We start from the raw sequence: 23,956 nt of genomic DNA, 5'->3' as shown, positions 1-23,956 counted from the left end.
TTAATGAAAACTATGGCACATACTTGAGTATTGTTAGTATTTTATCAATACTGCTATTGATACACTGCTTATCGATAATAATACTCTTCATAATTAGGTTAAAAAATGAAGCTGTGGTATGAAAAGATGTGAAAGGATTTATCATTTTTTTATCATTACTGTTTTGCAGAAATAATCTGGTACTTTGACGAAACTCCTATGGGTTCTTTTTGTTATTTTTAAGATGGAAAAAAATAACAATAATTAACATGTAGGCTACACTCTTGAGAAGCAAAATGTGACACCATTGATTTGAACAAATCAGTAGACTATAAAATGATTACTGAAATGTAAAAAATCTAATGCAGGACTTTGACAGTATTTTTACTGTGTGGTACTTTGCCTCCTACCCCAGATCACATAATCCGCCCTGGCTCTGAGCGCTCTGAAACTGTTTCTGATCCACACTTCAGGTGATGCTCTGACAACTTGAATTTATAAACACGCCCTTAACAATCTGATGCCAAATGGTTACTTTTAATCCATAATCCATGTTCATATAATTTAGTTAACCCTAGCTTAAATACTGTAAATAAATAGAGGATAAAGATGTTGCATTGCTTTATTTGACAAGTCTGACTTTAGCTTCATTTGCACTCCTGCTGTTTGGTGTTTTGACGCATTTCAGAAGATTTCTTTCCCACGATAATGTAAGATAAAGGGCTACCTTATATAACTTTCTCTCAGTTATCCAGTTTTGTTTCTATCTCCACTTTAAAGCTACATCCATCAGAGCAACTCTGATAAACCTTCAGTCATCCTGTTTGGTTTTTACCATGCAGGACTCACTCATTTTGCCTTTGATTCTTTTTTCCTCTTGTGCTTCTTTCTCTCCTCATATTAGCTCTCCCTACTACTCGTTTTTCTCTTCCTCCTCTCCTTATCTGTGCTTGGGGTTCCGTATGTGCCAGTGTGACCCCATGCCCACTTTTTAAACATCACACAGTGGAAGTACACGCTCCCACACCTCCCACTATGGATCAAAATGGTGACTGAGCATAAAACCACACACATATAGTGCACCAGTGTGAGAAGACTTTTTCTCCGCTCTCATAGGATGTCTGTGATGTCTGTTGCTGGGCAACATTACTTTTGGAATAAGCTGCTTTAAATTGTCTTGCCAGTTCTTCTTGTGTCTGAAGAGAAGGTTGATCAACACTGAGTGCAGCATGACAAACTAAAAATAGTACTGACACATAATTCATTCATTCAGTAGCACAAGGAAATGCTTTTTGTTATTGCAGTATAATGATCAAGACATTCCAGTAATTGAGTTTGTGATATTTTGTTTCAGAGCACATGCACCTACCTTTCAGCACTATTATAGGAGAACTCCTGTGATATTACACATAGTGCAGAAGTTAGTATAGTAGTCATCTGTTGTATCATATCTTCTGTGCTTTGCGAGGAATTGTCAAGTCAGATAAAACAACCTCAGCTTGGAAACACAGAGTAGGCATTCAAAGTGTCATACTTTTTCACCATGTTATGTTTGCGGTGCCCTGACAGCGCCGTTGTGTTAGTAATGCAGTAATTTTAACTTTGCACCAGACTCATAAAATCCAACCGGCAGTTCTACGTTCTGCCACCAGGTGTCACAAAGCCTGGTGTTTGTGGATGCAGAAATGGCACAGTAACCTTCTGAATTGTCTGGCCATATTTCTTATCATACAGATCATCAAAAGAGTTTGTTTCCCATGGGCGTCCACGTCCTGATCATCCCCCATACATGATTGGTCAATACAGTGCTTTTGCTGGATGATGTCACTGTCCGGAGCGGTGAAAGTTGAACCAGGTCCAACTTTTTTGCCTCACAGGGTTGTGTCATTTTGCAGGAGCCCCCTCTGATCCCTGATGCTGGCTGCGGTGAATGCAATTCCTCATAGATGGATGGAGAGGGTTGCATTTTTTCACACCTTTGAAACGCAGTCTGAATGCAGCTAGAAGTTAGAAGCTCATGCACAGTTATCAGGTCTGAAGAGAGTCATGTGAAACTACACAGGAGAGAAGCCAGTCAGTTCAGTTTGTGGGAAAACCTTTTACAGTTCCTGCATATTGTCTTTTTCTACATATGATAATTCATATTCGGAAAGGAGAACTGGCATGACATTCATGACAAGATCAGTTAAAGCATTTCAAAATGCACCTGCAGCATTTTGCATTTTGTGACTGAGTTGAATTGAGTTAAACACCAGTTTTCAAGTATATTTTGTCATTGAAATTTTTTTTTTAAATAGTGTTAAAATATCTCATCTGGTGAGCTTAGTGTATCGTTACACCCCTATTCACTAGTCCGAGTCTGGAGTCAGTCAGGTACTGGTTGCCATTCAGGTCAGAAGCATGTGGGACTTGAGTGCAACTCGAGTATGAGTTGCTAGCTTGAGTGCCCATCCCTGCTACTGTGACTTTGCAATCCAGAGAAAAGCATCGCCTGAAGGACAAATCTGGGGAACAAATGACTCACCTCATGATGTTTCATAACCGGCAAGCTCCACAGCTCACACAACTGCACAGAGCAAACAAAGGGATTTTGTTTATTACATTCATTGTGTTGATTAATTTTGCTTTTGCTTAAATGAAGGTTGAACTAAAATATGTAGAAGTGATGGGGTAATAACATGTGCTCTGAGTTGTAGCCCTGAGTCAAAATGTATATATATAAAAAAGGACGTTACATTTATAGACAGGTAACAAATTAAAGGAAAACCATTGTAGGTGTCTTAGTATGGTGCTGGGCCACCACGCGCCACCAGAATAGCTTCAGTACTTCTCTGTATTAATTTTACAAGTCACTGAACTCTACAGCATTCTTCCCTCATCTGGTGTTTTGATGATGGTGGTGGAGATGCTGTCTAACATGTTGCTCCAAAATCTCCCATAGGTTTTCACCTGGGTCTGTGAAGGCCATAGCATGCGATTCACATCATTTTCATACTCATCAAATCATTCAGTGACCCCTCATGTTACATGGACAGGGCACTGCCATCCTGGAAGAAATGCTCCGTGCAATATTTTAACCTCATCACAGTGGAGATGAAATTAAAGATAAAACTGCACAATTTAAGGCTAGATTGTGGTTATGTGAAATCACCAGTGTAGTTCCTTGTGTGTCTTGCTGTTGTAAACTCTGCTGTAAAGCTTGTCATTGTGAGAAACTCTGTGTGACTCCCACACTTAATCTTCCTTTCCTTTCCTTCATACATATCCTCCTCCTCCTGCAACCAGCCATCTTTCTTTTTTATTTTCTGAAAAGTAGATAGAGCAGATATGGCTTTGACTGCAGACTGCAGTCTGTCCTTTATTCCCCATCATCTGATACCATAATCCCTCTTACATACACCACAGTCATAAATGTCATAGAAAACAAGCTGTGCTCTACAGGAAAGAAGTGCAAACATAAATGAAGTAAAATGACAAAATCATGCATCAGCGAATAATTTTAAAAGAAGGTTTTCTTGTGTTTCTAGAAGCTTCATCAGCTGTGACACGTCATCAATCGTAATAGTACAAGCAGGGGCCAGTCATGCCCACTAACCCCCTGCTCACATCTCCGTCCCACAGACCCACTTTCCCATCTCTTCCAATCTAAATCCCAGCAGTATGCCTGGCCAAGTCTGACGTGGCATTGCAATACACTGCATCACATTAAACTTCCTGCCTCCTCTGACAAAGGAAGAACACCAGAGGACTCACAGTACAGACCCTGTAACCCAGTTTTCTCTTATTAGCCCCAAACCTAGTATTGATGAAGGAGCCATTTTTATCTGCAGGTGTTAACATTCACAAACACACAAAGCTGCATCAGAACCAGCACCTGTGTAGGTTCCATTATAGTTTTGTGTGTTAAGAACCCTTTCACCACCACAAAGACCATTGCCATGAAATTTTTATGTATCCGTATCTAGTGGGTGGAAAAGCACAACATTTTGATCCCACTGTTTTTATTCTAGCACCTTCATCAGGTCTAATCTTCAGTTTGTCCAACACTTTGTTTCATGACAAAATACCTGCAAAATTACAGCCTTAGCTCTAAGTTTCAGTTCTTGCTGTTACCACTTGAATCTACTATAAAAGTCTTATGCACATTTGGGTCCATTCATTATTAATTGATCATTATACAGCAATAGTCATGCAGTTTAATATACAGTAACACACTGGTTAAATAAAGATGATTCGGACTTGTTTTTTTTTCTGCAGTATGACAATGGCAATGAAGGCCCAAGCCAGGTGGGAGGTGATGGACAGGACAGGTGTCTTCTATGCTGGGGTAACTCTCATGGTGCTGGGGACTCTACTGGTGGTCAGCAGCTTCCTTGCTCTGGGATTCACTGGAACCTTCCTAGGTGGGCATTAAATATATATTCAAGTGGCTGCCGATTTCACTTTCTGAAAACTAGTGATTATTGTGATGGTATGAGGGTTTTTTTTGCAGTTTAAAAGCACTTCAGAGAGTTACTGAAGTTACATTATATGGCCTGGTTTCTCAGCATGGACTTGGAAACAAACATTCAGCCAAAAACCCTTGTTACAAACTAGGGATGGGGACAATGGCTTTAGTGTCAGATTACCACTTTGGTCCAGACTGAAACATCTCAGCAACTGTTCGGGTAATTACTGTGAAATTTGTGATCCCCAGAGGACAAGGCATATTTTTGTAAGTACTGTACCACTACTTTTGTGATCCCCTGACTTTTTTTCTAGCACCGCTGTGAGACTGATACTTCTGGGTTTCAGTGTGCATCTTGACAGATATTGAATGACTAGCCAAGACATCTGGTACACACAGTCTCTTTAGGATATGATGTAATATGGTGATCTCCTGTCCTTTTTCTGTGTTGTGTCATCAATTTTCAGTTTGTCCAATATGTCAGTTTGGAAATAAGTACCTGGAAAATGAATGACAGTCTCATCAGTCTCAGCATTACTTTGTGCTTATTGCTAATTAGCAAATAATGGTGATGAATATGGTGCAACTGTAAATGTAGTTATTTCTAACATGTGCTGGTTATTAAATGTGCATCATATTGTGGAGAATGGGCTTGAATGAAGTTTGTTGAGTAGCAGTCAGCTGTCTAGTGTTTAACATGTTGTATGCATAGAAGCCCAGTAAGTTGTTTTTTTTTTTTTTTTTTACAAATTTACTTAAGTCGTAGTGTACTACTTATTATAAATACCTAAAGTATAACAGCCTAGTACAATAATATCACTAAACTGACTAAATATCACTAAAACTAACATGAACTTTTTCATCCATAGAATGGAAACATGCACATTGTCAGAGCAGTTTTAAACATGCCACCTATGCACTTAAAGTGCATGTTATCATGCTCAGACCAGTTGATAGAGCCTCAAAGCCTATGCTGTTTCTGAAGCAAAACCAAGAAATGTAAATGAATTGTGGAATGTTGTTAAAGAATCATGGAGTGTAATAACAGCTGAAAGGTGCCACAAGTTGGTTGACTCCATGCCACACAGATGTGAAGCAGTTATAAAAAACTGTGGTCATACAACTAAATATTAGTTTAGTGATTCACAGGATTGCTAAATCCTAGAAACAAAAACGTTTGTACAAAATAGTTTTGTGTTTGTACAGTCAACGGCAGACACTGCTATTTTTTTGAACACACCCCTTTCAACTAATTGCCCAATTGCACAGCCTTAAGAGCGTGCATATCATGAATGCTGGGTCTTGTTTGCTTTCTGAGAATCTACTGCACCTACTGGTAACTTGTTTGCCATGTAGCAATAAAAAATATACTAAAAACCTGGATTATTCTGATTAGTCACATTGTACTGCTATTATTTTGAACAATACTGTATGATATGTGTTTGACAAGGGTTCTAACTTAATGTTAGTTTTGTTTGATCCCAGACCTTTTCCTCAAGCACTGCCGACAAAAAAAGACCACTAACACACAAAACCATCATTTAGGAAATTCACTCAGCATAGTCATGCTCCTCAGGAGATGAATCCTTTCTCGTTTGGACAGCATGTTTTCCTCCAGTGCAATGCAGAAATCTCAGCTCTGAACAAGATATATGTTCTGTAATCTAATCTAAAAGATATATTGCCAATAAATAATGCTGTCAGCTCTAGATAAAGATCAGGGAATGAATTAAAAATGTAATACCTCAGCTGTGGGATGAGCTCATTTGCCATATTCTTTTGACATACTATAGCCCCCATAGCGATTATTTTACATAATGTATTTAGTCACAAAGTATTTTACTGAGTGTTTGTATGTTCTCGTGTATGTGGGGGGAGATTTTTATGCTACACCGTGATTTACCAGCACTTTGTGTCCATAGACACCCACAAACATACACACACTTATTGGAGGACATAGCCTGAGGGTATGTGATGTAATTTGATATGTCTTATTTGTGGTATATTAGGCCCCATGAGACACCATGACCTGATGATTCACGGTGAAGGCACAGGTGCAGAAGCAAAGGTCCAAACACAATCGAATTGCACAGTGTTAACATGTTGGCCAGTTGGCCCAAGCTCCTTACCCTGATCCAGTGGTGGAAAGTAACTGTACATTTACTCAAGTACTGTACTTAAGTACAGTTTTCAGGTGTCTGTACTTTACTTGAGTATTTTCATTGTTTGCTACTTCATCTTTGACTTCACTACATTTTAGAAGCAAATATTATACTTTTTACTCCAATACATTTATTTTATAACTTTACTTTTCAGAATCAGATTTGTTTTGTACTTTTCCTTAAGTAACATTTTGAATGCCAGACTTTTTTAAATATTTGTAACAAAGTATTTTTACACTGTAGCATTGCTGTTTTTACATAAGTAAGGGATCTGAGTACTTCTTCCACCGCTGCCCTGATCACATCTTACTGATCAAGGACCCACTCCTGTAACGTCTAGGCTACCATAGTGCTACTGTTCTTCAACAAATCCAGGTTGGCCATTTTCATAACCACAATGAAACAACAGTGGCGCAGGAACAGGGGAGAAAAATGGTATGTTCTTCTTTTAAATCTAAATGGGTTAAAGGTGGTCACTTTGCAGGTCAAAAATGAGGTTATCATATTCTGACAGCTGATTCTCTGTTCAAAACCAAATGTGTTTGTTTACATAATCTCTTTTTTATCTTGCCCTACCTGCAGTGTTTATATGAGCATACCATGTACATAATGAAAATTGTTATATAATTCAGGTGTCAACAGCCTTTCTTCAGGAAACGGGGCCAGCACCACCACCTGTGTAATTCAACAGGTTGGTGTTACCTACTGGAAGCTTGCTTGTGTGCACGCTTAGTATTACTCACACTGTGGGGACTCGTCCTTCCTCCTGGGGGCCACATGATGACCCCACCATATAAATCATTGAATTTTAGTGTTGACTTAGTTTAAGTAACCACATAAGGGCTGGGGTTAATTTGTGAATGTTAAGGTTATGGGAATCCATTATTTAAGAGTGTCCCCACAGAGACAGCTATATGGATTTGTATGTGTTAACAAAGGAGGCATAAGAGTGGTATTTGGCTTTATTGTATTTTTGTCATAAGATGTTGTGTTAACATGAGCAAGATATTCAGGACCCCATTCTGAGAATCAACAGTGCCTGATCAAAATGTATTAACGCAAGTGGTGTTTAGGTGTGTCCATGTTCATTTCGGTAATTTGACGGCAAGGAAAAACAGTTCCAGCGCCCGTGCGAGTAGAAAAAGAGCTGTACTTGATCTCTTCATTAAAGCAGAGGTGTGTTTTGGGCATAAAATGCAATTATCCAATCAGTGTGTAACCTCACATCCCATTTAAGAGACATATGAGTTTGAACGTTTGGCAGGTTGCTAGCATACTGGTGGACTTGCCAGGTTTGGGTTCAAGCTATAACAAGCACTATGCACGAACATTGTGCACACATCAAAGCGCCCATTAACTAGCAAGGATGATTTGACTGTTGCCCACAGACCTGGTTTTTGCTGGTCAGTGGCGCAGTCACTTTGTGCACCCTCATATTACCAAAGCATCCAAAATATACATGGAAACACCCCATTTTCATCCGGACACACCTGCCAGTGCGAAGTCAACAGACTGCTGCTTTGTAAAAAGGCAACATGATGCACATGGCATGAAAACAGTAATGGCACAGGTAGGGAATTAGGTAACACAGATGTGCTACCTGCACCGCATGCTATGCATTTGTTGCAAGATAGGGCCCTAAATTGCTGACTACAGTAACCCTGAAACTAACAACCTTTGGATCTTTTTAAGTGGCTATTAGCACTCACTGTTGCTTTGACATTGAAGAATGCCTTGTCTTTCATCCCTCAAACAACAGCATTATTGACCCATTCACATCTAAAATCCATATAGCTGTCTGTAACACTACTTTTGCTGCTTTTGTAAGCTTTTGTCCTGGCATCGGTGTAAAGGGAGGGATTCTCCATAAGACACACTGTATGTAAACACTGCCAAAGTTGGGCTCTGACAGGGACTTTGCTGTTGCGGGACTTAGCTATACACACACAAGGTGCAGGGCAGAGGTCATTCACAGCAGGCGGGTGGATAAGTCCTGCTGCCTGGCTGCATTCACATAAAATCCTTCCTGCTGGGTTGTCTAGGGGTGTGGCCATGAAACAATCAGAAAAAAAATCACATTTTGGTTACAAGTGTTGGTACAGTGATCTAACGTTAACTCCAGAGTTTTCCCATGAGGTCTTATTGTTGACATCAGTAACAGCCAGGTGACAGTGAAGCCGCTAGACAGTGTAGCATTAACAAGGCTGTGTGAGCCACAGTTTCCTAGAAGTGCATCCTCAGTCTCACTTTAGTGTCTGCTGCTGTTTTATGAGGAACATGTCAGAATGATTCTACCATTGCAATCACACCAAGTTTGTCTGGTCCAAGTTTACAACAAGGCATCAAGGTCTATGGCACAACAAGACACAACAAACAATCAAACACTGGGCAGGTTGGTGTGGCCGATGGCTGCTCATCAGAGACGTAGAGCTCCAGAGTCAGGGCAACCTGCAGAAAGGTACAGGGAGAGAGAAAATGAACAGAATTTGACCATGAAATGCAGTGTTTGTGTCCAATAAAGCCAAAAATCTCTCATCTGAGCTTGTTTACATTAATCTGCTGTGTGTGTGTGTCTGTGTGTGTATTTTCAGGTGATTACTTTGGCATCCTGATGGATGAGAAGGTGACAGGCTTTCCCTTCAACATCATAAAGAACCCGATGTACTGGGGCAGCACTGCCAACTACCTTGGCTTGGCGCTCATGTAAGTGTATGTTTGTGTATGTTTGTGTGTGTGTGTGTGTGTGTGTGTGTGTGTGTGTGTGTGAGGGGAGGTCACGTTCAAGACTACCTGTGGTCAACAAGAGTGTAATTTAAATTTAATGAGTCTGCTGAGGTTTGTAGCTAAATGGGTGCTCATCAAAGCTGCCATTTGAGAAGTTGTTAACACATTAAATAGCACACAGTTAAAGAAAAATGGCCCCTGCCTGGTTGGTGTGTGCTGATGTAAATCAAACGGCATTCTAAATTAAGTGAGGCTCTGCATAAACAGCTCAGATAACAAGCTGCGACTTCCAAATGGAAACAGCTTTCTCCGATTTGCAAATCACTTCCCTCTTGATAAATGATGTGGAGGTAAAATCTTTTGTGTCTCGTCTCTATGACAGCTGTGACCACATCGCTCAGAGCACAGTGTGTGTAGTTGCTAGGTGAGCACTCCAGGTGTTGACAAGCTAGATGCAAATAAAATCTATTTAGCCCCCCAGTCCTCCTCACACAAATGTATGTGGATGCCATTCCTGACTTCTTCTGCCTCTGTAGTCCTTTTTGTAGTGACTAATTTTACCCTATTTCCTCTCTGCTTTGAACTGAATTCATTTGTATTCAGTCTCTTCTGTACTACAAGCTCTGAGTGATCCAAATAACAATCGCCTCTTTTCCAGTGCCACCATTTTTCTGCAGCTCTCTTTCACCTGTGTCCCTCCAAATACCTCAGGTTTTCTCCTCCCCTCTTTTGTTCAGTCAAGTGAGAGACAGTAGCAGCGTCTGCCTCCGCCTGTTGTCTATATTCTTTGTCTGTGGTTGTTCTAAGGATCTACAATTAAAGAAATAACAGTTCTGAAAATAAGTCTGTGGTTTAACCCCTTGTGATCTGAAGCAGATATGCTGCTGTGTGTATCTACTGCAGTCAGCTATTACTGTACAGGGACAAGGCAGATTTCAACAGAACTTGATGACAGCATAAATGCCAATTGGAATGAATCTGTGTCCATTTGCATAGTCTTTTTGAATTTTGACAAACCAGTGTCAATTAAAGATACACTTACTTGTGGAGTTTTCAACCATAGAGTCTTGAAGGTCAGCAGAAAGAGTTCACTTTTCTCTCCCATGGTGGCTTAAAGCTGCAATATTTTTATATTAGCAGTGTGACTACTTTTATGTGAAATGGGTGATGGACCCACATAGCATGATCCCCAGTTCTGCAGTTTTAGCATCTTGTGATTCGTTGTTTTGGTTTTCCAGCCCAACTAGACTGTTTTGGTTCTATCTCACTGCACCTTGGAGGATCTTTTCTTTTCCTTCTTGTTAATGGATCAGGTTAACTGACATCATGCTGCTGCCAGTGTTTGTGTTCTCTCTCTGTTTGGGTCTGTTTTAGCTGACTTCAGACCTCTACCCTCAAGTGGTCAAAAACTCAGTTAGTGAAGATTTAATGGTGGTTTTCCGTCAGCACCAGTCAGTGCTGCTGAGCCAAGGCGTGCATGTGCTGAGCTGCCCTCGAGTCAGCATGGCTGTTTCCACTGCATTGTTTAGCTTCCACATCTTGATGACATGGAAGTGGCTCGAGCTGCTGAGAAGTGACACACAACTCGTATTGTTGATCTGGTAGTACTAGCTTGCAACATGGAGCCCTTGGCGCTAGGTGTTATTGTAAACCCTCATCAGAAGACCAGGTGAAAGGTTCCATTTTCAAATCCTGAAATAACAGATGAAAAAATCTAAGCTGAATGCATAGTGATGTTCCCTTTATGCAACAATTCAGCCAAGTGCGTGTCTGGATAAGCTGGCTTTATTGAAGGTGGAGCCCGGCCCTACTCAGCCCAGCAGGGCCAGCTGAACCCAAGTCGGCACAGTTGCCTGTGCCCGCCTGGCTCTGCACAATTAAAGCAGGGTGAGCTGTGCTGATGGAAGAACACCATAAGTTTGGCCTGATACTTCTTGCCCTTGTAAAAGTCCAAAAAATGTTCAGACAAACTCAAAGTTTTAAGACTTTTTTAAAAGACTTTTAATATGATAAGAACCATGTGATGTATTTCAAAAGCTGCATAACCGGATCATCAGTGCACCTTGAGTCAATACTGTTTATCAGCAGACATATTGTATGTACCACGTTAAACTGCTGTTTGTGTAGTTTATGTACATGCTCATCAGTACCACTACAGTGCCACGAGTGGCCAAAAACTCCAGAGGGGGCTTTAATATAAATCATTGCTATATCTTCACCTTGGTGATTGTTCTTGTTGTCTCTCGTCTGCTATTGGTATGTACATATTTCTGATGTGAAATGCTGTAAACCTTCCATGACTGTCTTCACTGACTGACAGTACTCTGTCACATCCTTAAACACATACACGCAAAGAATAGCCCTGCACTCGTTCCAGCTACAACTGAAGCTCATGAGAAGGGATAAACAAAGTTTACCCAGATACACAAACCCACATTCAACCCCTTCAAGTCCCTCGCTGTGCCAGACAAACTTTTCCACACAATAGGTCACTTACAGGCCTGTCTGTGACCAGGAGAAGAGGTTAGCTGACACACATTAGCAGATACACTTCAACTAATATATGAACACAAGCTGGACTCCTGCTGCTAAATAAATAAAATGGGAGCTGCATGATGCAATTCCCTTGTGTGGTTACATCTCCTATAATTTTGAATGGAAAACGGCTCCAGAGAAAGACTATGGCATCAAACGAGTAGTCCTAAAGTAGTCCTCTGATTTTTACTCTCTCTGGGTTTTTCTACTCTCTGTACTCTATTTAGTAGCACTTTATCATGCAGCAGCGTGTACTGTATATGTGCAAATGTTTAAAGAAAATGTATTGGGATGCAGGAGGTACTTTTCAGGAATTCATCTCGCACATACTGTATCTTCTGTTTACAGACCACGTAACAGTTCTGACTTAATTCACACTTTATTTGCAAAGCTGTGAGTCTGTTTCTTCTCAATTTATGACCTTTGATTCTGCAGAAAATATGGGACTATTACTAATATAAATATGTTTTACTTTTAGTTCTATGACATCTGCTGCTGCTGATGATCAGGATAATAAATGCTACAAAAGGTTGATTATGCTATAGCTTAAAGCAGCAGTGAAGCATTTAACTATTTTAGCTGTTTATCCCTGTCAGTTTGCTCTTTTTAGTCCCATTTTTAAGAAATGCACACCAGTTCAGTCTACAGCAGGAAATTTAATATGCTTTATCACCAAAATATTACCAGAGTGATTAACAGTGTGGTGAATGCTGCCTTTCAGCTCCATCGTGGACCATTATCATGTGCTGAGCTTGTGGGGTGAAGCAATATCTTTAAGCAAGAAAGAACAACAGTGCTCTGACTTTCTAAATGCCACTTTGCTGCAGGCAGAATGGCACTGCTGCACTCCCTGTGTCTGTTCAGCTGATATTACAGTGTGTTTAGGTGGAGAGTGTAGCAGCAGTAGGAGAGTTCAGGCATAAATCAAATATATCTAACGACAGCTTCATGGACACCGGATACATTGATAGTTATGTTTCCTACAGCATCTATATTTCTTTCACATCACCCCTTAAGAGAAGTATGGTTCCACATTTATATTTTTGTTTTCCTTCACTGACACAAGAAAGAGAAACTAATTATACAACATCAGTAGATCTCTGCTTTCACTTTTTCATGATATGTTTATTATTGAGGTCATAGTTAAACGTTATTTATGACAATTTCACCAAAAACCTAAACATTTTGAGCTTCATAAACACAGATGTTAAGGTGGAAGTTTTGCATTGAACTGCATACAATTGTATAGGTGTACCTAATAAAGTGGCTGGTGAGTGTATGTGTCTGAGATATATTGACAGACCTGGAGTGGGTACTCCACTGAGAAGTGTTTCACAGATCCTATACCTGTTGTTGTGCTGTAACCTAAACTCAGTAACATCTGCATTACTGTGTTTCTCTCACTCTGTCTACAGTGGCGCCAGTCCTGTTGGCCTTGTTCTGACTGCCATAGTAGGAGTGGCTTACAAGGTGGCATTAAGATTTGAAGGGTAAGTCTTTGACTTTAGTTTGTCAATAAAATGAAAATAAAATAAAGGCAGATCAGGCAAATAACATACTTCATGTAGTGTAGTGTAGTGTGAATGCAAAATTGTCTGTAAACATTTGTCATTTTAATTATTAGATTAATACAGAATTAATATTACATCTATTTTAATTTGAATTCAAATCCAAAACTTGATGAACTTTAGGCTGAACAGTAGAAACCTGACTGTCTTTTAAATCTCCCCACACACCAGAAGTCCTCACAGGTGTCTAGTAACCAAGATGCAACCTGGAACCCAAGTTGGGCAGTGTCCAAATTATATTCACTATTACTGGGTCTGCATAGGGTTACATTTTATTGCCACAGATTATGGGTCTGTATCAATATTCCCAAGGTATAAGTTATACGAGACACTCAAGTGTCTCATATTTGGATAAAATCTGGATGTCATTTGCAGACCTGCCAACCTATACACATTTTGCTTAGCATTTTGACATCAAAGTACACTGGCATGATTTGTCACTCTAAAATACACAAAAAGCTCGGGACACCTTGTGAATTTGACCTGTTGTGCAGTAACGTTAAAGTCTATCCCAGCAAGCATTCAAGCCATAAACAAAGGTCTTCCTCCCAAAAAGAAAAAGAAGAAGAGTTGAGTTCAACCAATCATAGCGCCGAATTTGGGATGACATACTGTAGCTTTAATGTCTTTTCAAGAGACAGTAGCTACTGTAGGATTCGTAAACTGACACAACGACAGAAACATTCTTGAGCCCTCCTCAGTCTGGCTGGTTGGTTCCTTAAGTGAGGATGGTTCTTTGAACTCCTTTCAAAAAGTTAACATTTTTGGGGGATGTGGACAGTTGAGACTGTGAGTTTAGTTAATGTTAGCCTAATGTTGCACATATACTGTATTTTATATGTATATGTGAGCTAGCTTGTGTGTTCACTAATCATTTAAGCTCATCATTAATCATTTATGGTCCATGTGTCACAGATGGGAGGTAACCATTGTGCAGCAGCAATGTCCTTGGTCAGGAGTGAATAAAGCCAAAGTTAGCTAAAGAAAACACTGTGTGTCTCATTGTAATACGAATTAAACAGTTTGGTTCTTAATAATAAGCCTGTACACACAAATAATAGAAAAATAAAAGACTGCAGTCAGCTTGCCTCTGGATAGGTTAGCAGAGTAATTCACATCAGAACAAAGTTTAAGAGACCAGAATCAGAGAAAATTACAAGTGAGCTCCACAGCAGAGCTAAATTGAAAGGTTCGGGTGGCAGCATGATTCTGTGTTCAGTTTTGACTTTTTTTTTAAAATATCTGATAGCTGATAGCTAACTGATCAGCCAAACATATATGAAGTGATTAGGTGTAGCAGATTCAAACACTACAATTAATTAATTATATGTTCTATGAAGTGATTAGGTGTAGCAGATTCACACACTACAATTAATATGTATATGTTTTGTTGTTGTTACTTAATGGTAAAGTGGGAGCATCCACTTATATTTCTGCTGTGGCCTAGACACACTAGCTTTGCAAGTGATTTATCTACACAGGTAAGTGGGGATGCCATTCAAGTTAACAAGGCCATCTGGGTTGGACCATTCTACTTCCACCCCTCTTCCTCCTCTCTTGTGCTTTCTTCTCAGACGTCATCTTCATTTAATCAGGACATCCATTAGTTCTGCAAAAAGCAAAAGTCGAGAACAAAAAGAAAAGCATGGAAGGAGGTGACTGCATCTTTTTCCCAAATGCATTAAAGTCTTGTTGGTTTGTTATTTTCCTCTTACGTCCCCCTCCACCTCATCCATGATGATTACAAGACAAGACCTAAAAACGGTTTCAAGTGACCTACTTCTGGACATCAGTCTGCACAGACGCATGCATGCAGAAAAACACTCCCACATGCACAGAGAAATATACAAACATGCTGCTACTACATAAGGTGGCCACAAATAAGGCAGCGCTTGGCATGGACACAGCTGCTATGTGCACTTACTCATCAAGTCCATTGTGTCTGTGTATGTGTGATGCCCTTTCATCGTCAGTTAGGTGTTTGTATGTATGTACGTGTCTGTGGAACGTATTACATTTCATGATTAAACTGCAAACTACTGGCACAGTAATGCTCCATAGTTACACGTGGTTTACCATCACATATTACTCTGCCACAGCTTATAATGTTGAGCACTTACATTGATAGTAGCACGTAGACAAATGGTGGAAAATTGATTGGCTTGCAAGATGACAACTATTTTTATCACATATATAAACTCAAGCACACACACAGGCACAGGAAAATTAGTGTTGACCAATTCAGATACTAGAGCGGACATTACTTCTGGCAAGCCTTTTTTATCCATCTTTTAGCTCATTGAGCCCCTGGAGTTTACTTTGGTTGTTTTGGTTGGTCGTTTCACATCCTCTCACCCATATTGGTGCTACTAAATACAGTAAGTCACCAGCTGTTGGCAAGAAAAGGCACCACCGCCGATTCTTTCAGGAGTGGTCTCGTGTGTGAAAAATAAATGAAAGTTGACCTCGACAGTGACAGGAACACGCTCCCCTGAAAACGCCACACATTAACTCGTGCTGTTAGAGCACAGGTGGACATGTCGCTGCAGCACTTTCCACCACCGCTGAGCCACAAATGTGTCATTTAGCTGGAACCTGTGAATTAAAGATAAGGCAGGTGCTACATTTTACCACACACTGCAACTAGGAAGAGATTCAGATCCTATATTCAGATCCTATATCTATGCTTCTAGCATCGATTCAGAATGATCTCATTTGGTTAAACTGTGTGAGGATGCTAAGGAGTATGTTTGGGTATTAGCTCACACAGTTACTTCAGTAGGTACGTAAAAGCACTGTCAGAAACCATGTATTCTGTAAGTGACTGGTAGCCAGTGTCAGGATATAAGAACATGAGTGATGTGCTCAGTTCTCCTGGTTCTTGTTAAAATTCTGGCAGCACCATTTGAATGAGCTAGAGTTGTATAACAGTCTTTTTGGGAACACCAGACAAAAGGCTGTTACAATAGTCCAGTCTGCTGGAGATGAAGGCATGAATGAGTTTCTCTAAATCTTGTCTAGACATGAGACCTCTGAGTCTTACTATTTGTTTCAGGTGATAAAAAGCTGATTTAATTATGGCCTTGATGTGACTGGTGAAGCTCAGCTCTGTCAGTTACGACACCAAGATTTCTAACTTGAACTTTTGTCTTTATAGCTGTAGAATCAAGCTGATCAGTAACGTCCATCCTTCCCATCTTGTTGCTAAAAACAGTAGCTTCAGTCTTGTCTTTGTTTAAATGAACTTTAATTGCACTCAAGTATTTACTTGCTCTAAGCACTGACAGAGTGAGTCTAAGGGACCACAGTCATTTAAAGACATGGCTAAGTAAATCTGAGTGTCGTCTGCAGTGAAAATGGGACAAGATGTCTCTAAGCTGTACTACACTTCTCTGTTTCCAGCTTCTTTATCCTGTGCTGTCAAAGTACCACCCATAAATTAGCCCCGCCTGCCACCTAGTGAAGATTATAAGCAACTTTTCAACCACAAGTAGTGTCTGTAGTTCCTGTCATAATTATATTCATGTTTCCCCTCACTTGTGTCTTTACCTTGCATCTTAGTCTCGCCCGTGAAAGATGCAAGAGAAGAGGAATCAAGGAAACATGTTTTTAGATACATATCGTCTGATCCTTCATCTGAAGCATCCGACCACCAACTGAACTCTGACAAAGGGGCATCAGTTCATAAAAGTTACTGCAAAGGATGCACTGGTGTATCCTCGCTTATGGCTCCTCCAGGCAACCTTCTCCATCCTCAATCGAAGAGTCTCGGGATGTCCTCGAACTGGAAGTTATTCCAGTGGGAAATCTGGATTTGCCCCATTGTTTTCAGAAATAGGACAGGAAGAGCAATGAGCACTAATGAGTGGCTTATGGTGTAGGTTTGTTCTAGAAACCCTTGGGCAGCTGAAAAAAAATGTGGTAGAGTACCTTTAAATATTAAAGGCTTTTAAAGTATTTGTTATTCATGATTCAGCACATGCTTGTGATGATACACTTGGACCATGATGTAGTATCCCAGTAGCCTTCACAGTATTGTCATGTTACACATGTACAGTTTTTCCAACAAATATTCCACAGTGTAGTCTTCACCCTTCTCATTTGTATATGTGGATCAGTGCATGTGCAACAGAGTGGAGGAACATGTAGAGACATAAGGCATTTTCCTGTCACACACACACATGTACTCAGCTGTTGTCACGGGTCAGCAAACACGTTCCTGGCACAGAGTGGTACAGTGATCCTGTCTTTGATTTTATTGTCCTATTATATGTTTGTTCTGCTGTATTTACAGACCGTTCACGGAACAGATCTATCAAGAAAGGAGTCGGCATCACAAGCATGAATAATCGCCTCCCTCCCAAATGGCTGAGGATTCCCATCCGGTCACGTGGACACACAGACTTCCCAGTTGTTTTATGTTCCTCTAATGAATGTGAAAGCTACATGGAGCCATTTTTATAATGTATTTCTGGACCAGGTGGTTATGGCATTCGTTATTAAGTTGTGGAGACCTGGTAAAGGTAATGGTTTGTATTGTGAGAATCGGTCTAATTTGCTTTCTTGAAGAGATTTAGATGAGAATATTGATGCCACTCTGATGCTTATAGCTCCTTTTACACTGTCCGTTCAAGGTGGGATTATTGCACCACTTTTCCACCATGCTGTTCTGTATAGAAGGTACCAAGCTGGCATAAGGGATCAATATTGGCCCTCTTTTATTCTTCCATGAGGGGTAGTAAAATTGGTGCATCTGTTCTGCCTTGGCCTCTGTGTCCCTCCTCTGTTGATCCACCATTGTTGGTTTGAAAGCAAAAGTGTTTGTATTCCTGATGTGTGTGTTATATGTCACACTGGATGTCAAGTTAAACATCACGCCTCTATTAACAGGATGTGGGTATCTGTAAAAACAACCCAGGGGTGGCATTATGCCAGATTTTTATAGTTCTTTGTAAATAGGCAAAGCTGCAATAAAGACAGGCCATCTTAACACCTATATCATGAATCTCTCTAAAAGATGCATGTGAGTGTAGTATGGCATTAGAGCCAGGAGGTAATTAGCGTAACTTAACATACAGTAAATGTTGTAAATGGGTGGTAATGACTTGTCCTGGTCTCTCCAAAATTCTAAAATACACCTACCAACACTTCTAAAGCTCAATAATTAATATGTTGTATCTCTTTTTTTTTTATCTGGACAAAAACAGAAAGGTGAAAGCGTCATTTTATGGTTTTACAGGGGCTTATGTTCTGTTTTCTGGCTAACAATAGCCAGACTTCTAGGAGGTAGTCAGCATCATGCAGTTAACTAGCGCCTAGCACAGACACTGTGCAGAACCGCTGGACAAATGGATAAACTAGTGTTGTAGTACTGGAGTCCAACTCGAGTCCAGCTTTTCAGGACTCGTGACACAACTTGCACTTGAGCACACATGTCTCGGACTTGAACTCAGACTTGAGCGTTGACCGCATTCAAACTTGGGAGTTGGAAAGGAGGACTTGGAATTTGTTTTTTGTAATATGCTATAATACTTTGGCCTAAGATATTGATATTAAAACATGTTGCTGCGCCATGCTGTATCCACTTCCATCAAACTGTACACTCTACCGTATCAAATTGCTGAGCAATATGGTGATGCAATACTGTTAGAACATTTTGAATATAAAATGGTGAGAGCTGTGTCAGTTGTGTTTAACATAGATCTCTGATGACTGACTCACCTTGGGGTCAACTCAGATCGTACTCGGGGTTTGGTGACTTGACTACAACACTGGGATAAACTGTTGTTCATCAATAAACAGTTAAATAGTTAGAGCTTCCACTCTTTATGTTAAGCCCGGCTAACCACCTCCCAGCTTTGGCTCCATACTTGATACGCAGATATGAGAGTGGTTTCAGTATTCTCACTTAACTCTGTGAAAAGGACAATAACTGTAACTATTATAAATAGTTTGTGCTCACATATTGTATTACTGTATATTAATGACCCAGTGAGGTTAAAGACTTGTGTGATGTTGATATTGTTCCAGATTAATCCTGGTGTTTGTGTGTTACTTTCTACTTTGTATTTCTTTGTGAACACAAATGTCATTTTGACTGATCATATATCTCAGTTTCACTATTTACTAACTTCCCAAATAATCAAAAAATCCTCGTTTTTATATACACAGTTCCTACACAGTGAATACATTTACTGGCTGCTTTGTGTTAGATTTGAACTGTTTGTCTGCTGTGATCATTCTGGATCAGCTAGTGTGAAAAAAGCCACATAGTGTTCTTCAAAGCAGAACAAAAAAGAATTAAGGGCCATGTAGACCTCAGCTCAGCAGTTCTGTTCACAGAAAAAAATCAATTAGGTTTTTATTCTACAAAACAAATTCATGTGAGATAGCCTTCAGCACTGCCGTTCTCCTTGTAACCACTGAATTCATTACTCGGTGTTATATGCAGTCCAGATCGTTGCGCATTTTTTGTCCTTCAGGCTCTGTGCTTCAGCATTCGGTTTTAATGCACAGTGCCCAAGGTTCAAGAGTAATTGGACACTTGGTCAGCTGTGAGGCTTTTTTTTCAACATTACTTCATACAAAAGAAGGCACACATGTGGCCTAGAGTTGATTGAGAGTTGCCACTTGCTGTAGATTGAGCTGGAGCTATCTGTCAGTATGAGAAGGGATTATGACTGCACAGTAAGGAGTGGTGGAGCATCACCACGGAGGAAAGTATCTGTGGTTCTGTGGATCTATAAACAATCACTGACTGCAAAGGATTTTTGCATAAAAATATTTGTCCAAATGCATAAACAATGCGTAACACAAAAACCGTGCGTACGACCTTTCCCACGCATAAACAAGCATGTACAGTATACACACAGAAACTTTAGACCATGCACGGTTTGAGTAGGTGCAATATGGTCATGTGGGACTGAAAATTAATTGAGGCAGCCAATTTTACACAGCTTGCATAATTTTTTAGCTTTTTACATATACTTCAGTTCATAAATTGAATTTTTAAACAGCGTTTATGTTGGTCTGGGGAATTTTCTATTTCATTTGCCTTAATAGCCTTAATTTTCTTGCTTTTCCTTTTAGACTTTCTGTAAATTGCTGATATTACTGTCATTAATTCAGTTTCATTTAATGATGACTGAGACACCACTTACTGTAACAATAAGCATTTATTTACACGTGATTAAATTACAACAAAAAGCTGTAGCTGTGCGTAATGGTCGTGCATAGGGATGGCTGTTCTGGTGTTACTGGGGGATCTTGACAATACCCTTATAAGACGTTCATCTGCTGTAGATAATGCAGGGGGTGCCGGTTCTTCTCTAGTTGTTCTCTTGCTCGCTCACAGTCATTGAAATTGCGAGTCTTCATTGGAAGCTACACAGTTTTATGCACCTGGCCCCAGATCTTTGGGCTCTGTGATAAATGGACCAATGGCAGTCGTTCTCAACCAGAGCGCTATCCAGTGGGCCAGGATTAAAATTAAAATAAAATATTAAGATAAATTCTGATTCCTAGTGGCAGGGAGTGACGCTAGGCCGAAAGCACGGTGTGTTGAATATAGTGAAATCCATGAGGCATTAACACCAACAACGCGCAATGACACGGTGTTACTTTCTCAAAGAGCTGTTGTTTTGCAAAGAGTTTCACGCGAGAACAACAGCAGGTTACGCCTAGCCTTGATGATTACGTCACTGAAAAAGGTCTTGATTGGAAAATACTGTACAGGTGTTTGCACAGATGGCACAGCATCAGGAACATGCTGTAGTGTTGCCACACAGTTTAAGAGAGAGCACGACACGCCAAATGGACGCACTCTTTCTTACATATGGGAAGTCGGGAAAACAATGCACTCACTTCAAGGTGTTTTGCAGCTTTTGCACCACAGTGCAACAAGGCGGCTTTCCACAGAGCCTGTGCGTATTAATGGCCTTTCTGGACTAACAAAAATGCACACATTTCTGCCCTCTTGCTGAGCATTACACTGGTGGTAACATTTGTTTGCAGTTTAGTCAGCTCCATGTATCAATGCAAGGCAGAAACAGCACAGTGTTTTTGGTTTCAGAAAAAAGTCTGAGAGCTTTGGAACAGAAGAGTCAAAGCAGGATGTTTTCACTCCTGAAATGCTGGAAGAAGCTCCGCATGTCAACAAATCCAGTGCTAAACATGGCAGACTACTACTCAGAGGACCCATGACATGGAAACCTTTAGATTTTGGACCCTTTTGTGTTTCAGAGCACATGGCTCTGTCCACTGTGTTGGAAAATGAACTGACAGCAGTACACAGCCTGAAGGTTTCACTCAAAACAGGTGACCTTGCTTCTTTCTGGCTACTGACTGTCTTTCAATGTCCCTCTCTGCCACAACAGGCAAATACATTTCTTTAGCCTTTCGCCACCACCTGCAAGTCAGGGTTTTCCACTGTGGCTGTCACAAACCCAAAGGCAGGGAACAAACTGAACTTTAAATGCTACTCTGCGTGTCACCTTCTCGCCCATCTCACCATGACCTCATCATTTCACAGAAGTGAGTATCTCATGAGGGTAAGCAGAATATGGGACCATGACAGTGGCATTACATGTGTTTATAGCCCATATTATTTATTTTGTGTTGTTCTCCTTAATTATTTGTGAAGATGGTCCTTGGAATTATTTTAGCATTGCTGCCTCTTACAAGCACAGACAGAATGCGGTACAAAAAACATGCATGGCTATTCTTCATTTGTATGGAGGGGTGGACTGTAAGAACCTAAGACTGATGCAGTTCCTATGATAAATGCTCCATTTGATCATTTGATTGGTTTGTAATGAACTGTGTACTTGGTGGTTTCCACCTGCCTGCGCTTGTGGAAGTCCTAATCCAAAGAAAGGAGGACAGCTACTTTACTTTTTGGAGCTTAGGTGAAAAGAGCCTTGGTTGGTTAGTTTGATGGCCGGTGCACATCAAGGAGTAAGTTAAAAGTACAGTAGCTAGTGATAAAAACATTTAGCCTTTATTGGTCAAGGCCTTATGGGAAATGGTGTTAATTTAATAGACATTTTGAATACATAATAATGATAGACTTTGTTTTTATGCCTCCACACTGGCAGCGGCTGCGGCCATAGTCGACGTGTTTCTGGGTTGTCTGTCTGTCCAGCTCATTTTTGTAAACAGGAATGCCTTGGGTGAATTTCTTAAAATTTGGTACAAGTGCCCATATGGACTCAAGGATGAATTAATTAGTTTGGTAGTCAAAGGCCAGTGACCTCACTTCTGTCCCATACCCGTGAACATGTCTGGATGGCAGAGGCATACAACCTCAAAGTGGTAATTCAAGTTTTTATTACCATCCATACAGTGAAACCTGACATAGCATTGATTAAGATTATGTTCCAGGGCTGGATTTGTTCTTATTAGAATAGCTACAAATATAAATAAGAATTTTAAATAAGTTTTTTTTTCTTGGAACAAAAACACAGCAGTTTCATTGAATGTTTGTTGCTACTGTGTCTGTAGCGCTACAGCTATGCCAGCTGCACCACAGAGAGGCAGAAGTTTGAAATCCCACATTACACCAAGTGCTGACTAAAAACAGGTTTCATGCCTTTTTGAAGAATTAAGGTGTTCTGTATTTACATCCGTTGAAGTACAAGAATGTGATGTGCAGATCAATACTTCCGTTCCTGACATTACCTGTTCCAGGACCGATTCCAGTGTGAAAAGATCAATATCCAAAATAAGTAGGCTAATTTGTGGTACATGTATATTTTCTCTTCAACAGGGGGTGCAGTAGAAAGTAACTACATCATCACCAGGACAGACTAAATGACACCCAGTTGATAGGACTGACTTCTCCTTCTGCCTGTCATGGTCATATGTAAACTACTGCTCTGTAAATGTGTGAGACACTACAGAATATGAAAAGCTTCAGTTGGGAGTCTCTTGGCAACAGAGCGGCTGTTGCTGGGTGGAGGGAAGTAAACAACAACCAAGAAGGCATGTAAAGGGTCCCTGTATGTATGGATGTAGTCCCATCGTCATCACTTCAGTATCTGGGCTGCAGAAACGTACGTGAGCAGGGTGGCACCATTTGTTGTTCATAAAAGCGACAAGCCCTTATAGATACACCTCACTGCCTGTCTCCTCTCCTCCATCAGTCTCTGTTGTCTGGACCCATAACTTTTCCCTTGTTTTGTTGTAGAAAGTATCTGTATTGGTATCAATGATACCAGCCCAGATTTTACTTGGTACGGGATCAGAAAGGGAATAAGTGGTGCCACATATCACTGGCAAGAGTGAAGTAATCAGTGTAGGACAGATGATGAAGCTTGTCTCATCACTTATATTTCTCTCTCTAACCAGTGCTTCCCTCCCATTTAGTAGCTATCAGATAGTGGGTTGATTATCACTATAGTGACATATGGGTATTTGCATGTTTAGTGTATATACAGCACTGCTCTCAGGCAAACAGCCAAAAGTAGACCATTTTGATGCTACCCCAATGTCTCAGAGACATGAATTGGTTCCCTGAAGCTGAGCAGTTTGTAGTTGCTGTA

General features: G+C 40.4%; 1 protein-coding gene across 5 annotated transcripts in view; it reads left to right on the top strand.

Moving 5' to 3' along the window:
- Positions 1-23,956, top strand: part of pemt (phosphatidylethanolamine N-methyltransferase) — a 46,436-nt gene that overhangs the window by 21,695 nt on the left and 785 nt on the right. For 2 of the 5 annotated variants that reach the window (XM_020622025.1, XM_020622020.1), the window contains 5 exons: positions 4,237-4,382; positions 9,180-9,291; positions 13,263-13,337; positions 14,990-15,070; positions 16,977-17,702. In XM_020622025.1, the coding sequence (XP_020477681.1) occupies positions 4,237-4,382; positions 9,180-9,291; positions 13,263-13,337; positions 14,990-15,070; positions 16,977-17,028 (466 nt within the window). In that variant the 3' untranslated portion in view covers positions 17,029-17,702. The other 3 variants (XM_020622022.1, XM_020622024.1, XM_020622021.1) reach the window with 3 other exon arrangements.

Source organism: Monopterus albus, unplaced genomic scaffold (genome assembly GCF_001952655.1).
Source record: "Monopterus albus unplaced genomic scaffold, M_albus_1.0 scaffold271.1, whole genome shotgun sequence".
NCBI classification, from domain to species: domain Eukaryota; kingdom Metazoa; phylum Chordata; class Actinopteri; order Synbranchiformes; family Synbranchidae; genus Monopterus; species Monopterus albus.
This window is presented reverse-complemented; position numbering and strand designations above follow the sequence as displayed.